Consider the following 7,856-nt stretch of genomic DNA (forward strand, 5'->3'; position numbering starts at 1 on the left):
CATAGAGAATACCTGGAGCAGAGACAACCCCTTTAATTAATTACTATACAGCTGAACTACCATAGAGAATACCTGGAAGAGAGACATCACCTTTAATTAATTACTATACAGCTGAACACTACCATAGAGAATACCTGGAGGAGAGACAACTACTAGTTAATTACTATACAGCTGAACACTACCAAACAGAATACATTATAAATTGTAAATCAGCTAGGTCAGACAACATTACCCCTCTGTGTCATTATAAACCAGCTAGGTCAGACTACATTACCCCCTGTGTCATTATAAACCAGCTAGGTCAGACAACATTACCCCCTGTGTCATTATAAACCAGCTAGGTCAGACAACATTACCCTCTGTGTCATTATAAACCAGCTAGGTCAGACAACATTACCCCCCTGTGTCATTATAAACTATAAACCAGCTAGGTCAGACAACATTACCCCCTGTGTCATTATAAACTATAAACCAGCTAGGTCAGACAACATTACCCCCTGTGTCATATTAAACCAGCTAGGTCAGACAACATTACCCCCTGTGTCATTATAAACTATAAACCAGCTAGGTCAGACAACATTACCCCCTGTGTCATTATAAACCAGCTAGGTCAGACAACATTACCCCCTGTGTCATTATAAACCAGCTAGGTCAGACAACATTACCCCCTGTGTCATTATAAACTATAAACCAGCTAGGTCAGACAACATTACCCCCTGTGTCATTATAAACCAGCTAGGTCAGACAACATTACCCCCTGTGTCATTATAAACCAGCTAGGTCAGACTACATTATCCCCTGTGTCATTATAAACCAGCTAGGTCAGACAACATTACCCCTCTGTGTCATTATAAACCAGCTAGGTCAGACAACATTACCCCCTGTGTCATTATAAACCAGCTAGGTCAGACAACATTACCCCCTGTGTCATTATAAACCAGCTAGGTCAGACAACATTACCCCCTGTGTCATTATAAACCAGCTAGGTCAGACAACATTACCCCCTGTGTCATTATAAACCAGCTAGGTCAGACAACATTACCCCCTGTGTCATTATAAACCAGCTAGGTCAGACAACATTACCCCCTGTGTCATTATAAACCAGCTAGGTCAGACAACATTACCCTCTGTGTCATTATAAACCAGCTAGGTCAGACAACATTACCCCCCTGTGTCATTATAAACTATAAACCAGCTAGGTCAGACAACATTACCCCCTGTGTCATTATAAACCAGCTAGGTCAGACAACATTACCCCCTGTGTCATTATAAACTATAAACCAGCTAGGTCAGACAACATTACCCCTCTGTGTCATTATAAACCAGCTAGGTCAGACAACATTACCCCTGTGTCATTATAAACCAGCTAGGTCAGACAACATTACCCCCTGTGTCATTATAAACCAGCTAGGTCAGACAACATTACCCCCTGTGTCATTATAAACCAGCTAGGTCAGACAACAACCCCTCTGTGTCATTATTAGGTCAGACAACCCCTGTGTCATTATAAACCAGCTAGGTCAGACAACATTACCCCTCTGTGTCATTATAAACCAGCTAGGTCAGACAACATTACCCCTCTGTGTCATTATAAACCAGCTAGGTCAGACAATAGCCAATCACATCTCTTTGTTATGATGTTATATTGGCCATATAGCCCAATGTTATATTATGGTCAGACAGACAACATTACCTCATCACCTAAGCGTTGTCATAATAACATTGAGCGCCTGGTTTTACTGTTTGGCTCTGTGCGGTAACCGATACAGACATCAACATAACAAGAAAACACAGAGAGGCGGTGTTTTAAAGGAACGGAGCGAGACTCTCCCTCCATGTTGGTGGGGATTTTGGCCTAATCCCCGGAGACGGAGGATGACATCTGGGGAAAAACACCCGGACGAACAAACAAACACGGTTTTAGAACCGGATGACGCACAGTCTGATATTACAGCGATGAGGATATTTTATAGACATTATAGACTCCTATATATATATATACAGGCAGGCTACACACATACGTCTCGGTGGTCTGTCTCACCCAGCACAGTAGTCTGAGGATGGTCCGCGGCTGTTTGACAAAGACCACCGGATCAAAGTGCGAGTTCCCGGATTTACCGGGAAGAAACGAGCCCACCGGCTCCATCCCTCCGTCTAATTCCTTTATCTATTTTTATCTATCGGTTTTCAAATGTCGTCTTTATTTATTCGTTACTCCTCCTAGTTTCAGTGGCGTTGAGATATCCTGTCCTCCGGTCTGGTCTCGCATTGCGGCTGGCGCCCACCTCGTCACGTCGCACCGGAGCCCACGCGCACACTCACTGACGGCTCTACAACGCCCCGGTGTCTCTTCCTGTGGGAACCGAATAGCTATTAAATAACCGTCAGACAGTGCACCGGGAATAGGCCTGTCTGGAAATACAGTCTTGATTAATAATAATATTGAAATAGCCAAATAAACTCTCTGTATGGTGTTTAGATTCCTAGGCTACTTTGACAACAGTAATAGGAATGAATTGTTTTACCTTTTCACTCAACAGTGAAAGTTCCCTGTTTGAGTGACACCTGCAGCGCACTACTCCCTCCCTCCCTCCCTCCCTCCCTCCCTCCCTCCCTCCCTCCCTCCCTCCCTCCCTCCCTCCCTCCCTCCCTCCCTCCCTCCCTCCCTCCCTCCCTCCCCCTCCCCCTCTGTCCTCCTCCTCTCTCTTCTCTCTCTCTCTCTCTCTCTCTCTCTCTCTCTCTCTCTCTCTCTCTCTCTCTCTCTCTCTCTCTCTCTCTCTCTCTCTCTCTCTCTCTCTCTCTCTCTCTCTCTCTCTCTCTCTCTCTCTCTCTCTCTCTCTCTCTACCTCTCTCTCTATATTCAATTCAAAGGGAGCATATGCTTACATTGTCAAAGCACGTGAAATAGATAATAAACAAAGGGAAACATTAGTAAACACAAAAATAAAATCCTATTAGCTGGTACTTGACGCTAATGGTACATGATGGTACATGGTGGTAAATGGGGGGTACATGGTGGCACATGGTGGTACATGGTGGTAAATGGGGGGTACATGGTGGCACATGGTGGCACATGGTGGTAAATGGGGGTACATGGTGGCACATGGTGGTAAATGGGGGTACATGGTGGCACATGGTGGTAAATGGGGGGTACATGGTGGCACATGGTGGTACATGGTGGCACATGATGGTACATGGTGGTAAATGGAGGGTGCATGGTGGCACATGGTGGTACACGGTGGCACATGATGGTACATGGTGGTAAATGGGGGTACATGGCGGTACATGGTGGTACATGGTGGTACATGGTGGTACATGGCGGTACATGGTGGCACACGATGGTAAATGGCGGTACATGGTGGCACATGGGGGTACATGGGGGTACACGATGGTACATGCCGGTGGTACATGGTGATACATGGTGGTACATGATGGTACATGATGGTACATGGCGGTACATGATGGTACATGGCGGTACGTTGTGGTACATGGCGGCATATAACGCTACATAATGGTACATGTTGGTGCATTGTGGTACATGGTGGTACATGGTGGTACATGGGGGTACACTGTGGTACATGACGACATATAATGCTACATAATGGTACATGTTGGTGCATTGTGGTATATGGCGGTACATTGTGGTATGTGGTGGTACATGGTGGCACATGGTGGTACATGGTGGTACACGGTGGTACATGGTGGTACATGGTGGCACATGGTGGTACATGGTGGTACATGGGGGTACACTGTGGTACATGACGGCATATAATGCTACATAATGGTACATGTTGGTGCATTGTGGTATATGGCGGTACATTGTGGTATGTGGTGGTACATGAAGGTACATTGTGGTACGTGGTGGTACATGGTGACATGTAATGTACATGGTGGTACATGGTGGCATGTGATGGTACATGGCGGTACATGGCGGTATGTGGTGGTACATGGTGGTACGTGGTGGCACATGGTGGTATGCGATGGTACACGGTGATACATGATGGTACATGGTGGTACATGGTGGTACATGGTGGTACATGCTGATGCACAGAGGTACATTGTGGTACATGGTGGTACATTGTGGTTCATGGTGGTACATGGTGGTACATGTAGAAGAAGACATCATGTAGTCATTACAAGCAGTGTAGTTCAGCCCAACGTGGTAAATATTGAGTGGAGTACAGCACAGAGTAGGAGCAGATCGTCAACCCAGTTATGAAGCGGGACCATTTATCCAGTATCGGCTGACATATTTCGTAAAACAGTTTGTCTGTCTGCCATTCAGTGAGAAGCTGCAGGTTTGGTTTTGGGCCACTAGGTGGAAGTATAACACTGTGTTCTGTCAGTGTCTATATATGTCTCTATAACACTGTGTTCTGTCAGGGGTCTATATATGTCTCTATAACACTGTGTTCTGTCAGTGGGTCTATATATGTCTCTATAACACTGTGTTCTGTCAGGGGTCTATATATGTCTCTATAACACTGTGTTCTGTCAGTGGGTCTATATATGTCTCTATAACACTGTGTTCTGTCAGGGGTCTATATATGTCTCTATAACACTGTGTTCTGTCAGTGGGTCAGTGGGTCTATATATGTCTCTATAACACTGTGTTCTGTCAGTGGGTCAGGGGTCTATATATGTCTCTATAACACTGTGTTCTGTCAGGGTCTATATATGTCTCTATAACACTGTGTTCTGTTAGTGGGTCAGGGGTCTATATATGTCTCTATAACACTGTGTTCTGTCAGGGGTCTATATATGTCTCTATAACACTGTGTTCTGTCAGTGGGTCAGGGGTCTATACATGTCTCTATAATACTGTGTTCTGTCAGGGGGTCAGGGGTCTATATATGTCTCTATAACACTGTGTTCTGTCAGGGGTCTATATATGTCTCTATAACACTGTGTTCTGTCAGGGGGTCAGGGGTCTATATATGTCTCTATAACACTGTGTTCTGTCAGGGGTCTATATATGTCTCTATAACACTGTGTTCTGTCAGTGGGTCAGGGTCTATATATGTCTCTATAACACTGTGTTCTGTCAGGGGTCTATATATGTCTCTATAACACTGTGTTCTGTTAGTGGGTCAGGGGTCTATATATGTCTCTATAACACTGTGTTCTGTCAGTGGGTCTATATATGTCTCTATAACACTGTGTTCTGTCAGGGGTCTATATATGTCTCTATAACACTGTGTTCTGTCAGGGTCTATATATGTCTCTATAACACTGTGTTCTGTCAGTGGGTCAGGGGTCTATATATGTCTCTATAACACTGTGTTCTGTCAGGGGTCTATATATGTCTCTAAAACACTGTGTTCTGTCAGGGGTCTATATATGTCTCTATAACACTGTGTTCTGTCAGGGGTCTATATATGTCTCTATAACACTGTGTTCTGTCAGTGGGTCAGGGGTCTATACATGTCTCTATAACACTGTGTTCTGTCAGGGGGTCAGGGGTCTATATATGTCTCTATAACACTGTGTTCTGTCAGTGGGTCAGGGTCTATATATATGTCTCTATAACACTGTGTTCTGTCAGTGGGTCTATATATGTCTCTATAACACTGTGTTATGTCAGGGGTCTATATATGTCTCTATAACACTGTGTTCTGTCAGGATCTATATATGTCTCTATAACACTGTGTTCTGTCAGTGGGTCAGGGGTCTATTTATGTCTCTATAACACTGTGTTCTGTCAGTGGGTCAGGGGTCTATATATGTCTCTATAACACTGTGTTCTGTCAGTGGGTCAGGGGTCTATATATGTCTCTATAACACTGTGTTCTGTCAGTGGGTCAGGGGTCTATATATGTCTCTATAACACTGTGTTCTGTCAGGGTCTATATATGCCTCTATAACACTGTGTTCTGTCAGGGGTCTATATATGTCTCTATAACACTGTGTTCTGTCAGTGGGTCAGGGGTCTATATATGTCTATATAACACTGTGTTCTGTCAGTGGGTCAGGGGTCTATATATGTCTCTATAACACTGTGTTCTGTTAGTGGGTCAGGGGTCTATATATGTCTCTATAACACTGTGTTCTGTTAGTGGGTCAGGGTCTATATATGTCTCTATAACACTGTGTTCTGTCAGGGTCTATATATGTCTCTATAACACTGTGTTCTGTCAGTGGTCTATATATGTCTCTATAACACTGTGTTCTGTCAGTGGGTCTATATATGTCTCTATAACACTGTGTTCTGTCAGGGGTCTATATATGTCTCTATAACACTGTGTTCTGTCAGGGGTCTATATATGTCTCTAAAACACTGTGTTCTGTTAGTGGGTCTATATATGTCTCTATAACACTGTGTTCTGTCAGTGGGTCAGGGTCTATATATGTCTCTATAACACTGTGTTCTGTCAGGGGTCTATATATGTCTCTATAACACTGTGTTCTGTCAGGGGGTCAGGGGTCTATATATGTCTCTATAACACTGTGTTCTGTCAGGGGTCTATACATGTCTCTATAACACTGTGTTCTGTCAGGGGGTCAGGGGTCTATATATGTCTCTATAACACTGTGTTCTGTCAGGGGTCTATATATGTCTCTATAACACTGTGTTCTGTTAGTGGGTCAGGGGTCTATATATGTCTCTATAACACTGTGTTCTGTCAGTGGGTCTATATATGTCTCTATAACACTGTGTTCTGTCAGGGGTCTATATATGTCTCTATAACACTGTGTTCTGTCAGTGGGTCTATATATGTCTCTATAACACTGTGTTCTGTCAGGGGTCTATATATGTCTCTATAACACTGTGTTCTGTCAGTGGGTCTATATATGTCTCTATAACACTGTGTTCTGTCAGGGGTCTATATATGTCTCTATAACACTGTGTTCTGTCAGGGGTCTATATATATGTCTCTATAACACTGTGTTCTGTCAGGGTCTATATATGTCTCTATAACACTGTGTTCTGTCAGGGGTCTATATATGTCTCTATAACACTGTGTTCTGTCAGGGGTCTATATATGTCTCTATAACACTGTGTTCTGTCAGTGGGTCAGGGGTCTATATATGTCTCTATAACACTGTGTTCTGTCAGGGGTCTATATATGTCTCTATAACACTGTGTTCTGTCAGGGGTCTATATATGTCTCTATAACACTGTGTTCTGTCAGGGGTCTATATATGTCTCTATAACACTGTGTTCTGTCAGGGGTCTATATATGTCTCTATAACACTGTGTTCTGTCAGGGGTCTATATATGTCTCTATAACACTGTGTTCTGTCAGTGGGTCAGGGGTCTATATATGTCTCTATAACACTGTGTTCTGTCAGGGGTCTATATATGTCTCTATAACACTGTGTTCTGTCAGTGGGTCAGGGGTCTATATATGTCTCTATAACACTGTGTTCTGTCAGTGGGTCAGGGGTCTATATATGTCTCTATAACACTGTGTTCTGTCAGGGGTCTATATATGTCTCTATAACACTGTGTTCTGTCAGGGGTCTATATATGTCTCTATAACACTGTGTTCTGTCAGTGGGTCAGGGGTCTATATATGTCTCTATAACACTGTGTTCTGTCAGGGGTCTCTATATATGTCTCTATAACACTGTGTTCTGTCAGGGTCTATATATGTCTCTATAACACTGTGTTCTGTCAGTGGGTCAGGGGTCTATATATGTCTCTATAACACTGTGTTCTGTCAGTGGGTCTATATATGTCTCTATAACACTGTGTTCTGTCAGTGGGTCTATATATGTCTCTATAACACTGTGTTCTGTCAGTGGGTCTATATATGTCTCTATAACACTGTGTTCTGTCAGTGGGTCATGGGTCTGTATATATGTCTCTATAACACTGTGTTCTGTCAGGGGGGGTCTATATATGTCTCTAT

General features: G+C 43.5%; 1 protein-coding gene across 1 annotated transcript in view; it reads right to left on the reverse strand.

Moving 5' to 3' along the window:
- LOC124020435 (synaptogyrin-3-like) overlaps positions 1–2,341 on the reverse strand; it is a 12,097-nt gene extending 9,756 nt beyond the window's left edge. Inside the window, exon 1 of the mRNA XM_046335674.1 lies at positions 2,042–2,341. Coding sequence (XP_046191630.1) covers positions 2,042–2,146 — 105 coding nt within the window. The 5' untranslated portion in view covers positions 2,147–2,341. The remainder of the gene's footprint in view (positions 1–2,041) is intronic.
- Positions 2,342–7,856: the final 5,515 nt, after the last annotated feature.

Source organism: Oncorhynchus gorbuscha, unplaced genomic scaffold (assembly GCF_021184085.1).
Source record: "Oncorhynchus gorbuscha isolate QuinsamMale2020 ecotype Even-year unplaced genomic scaffold, OgorEven_v1.0 Un_scaffold_817, whole genome shotgun sequence".
Lineage (NCBI taxonomy): Eukaryota > Metazoa > Chordata > Actinopteri > Salmoniformes > Salmonidae > Oncorhynchus > Oncorhynchus gorbuscha.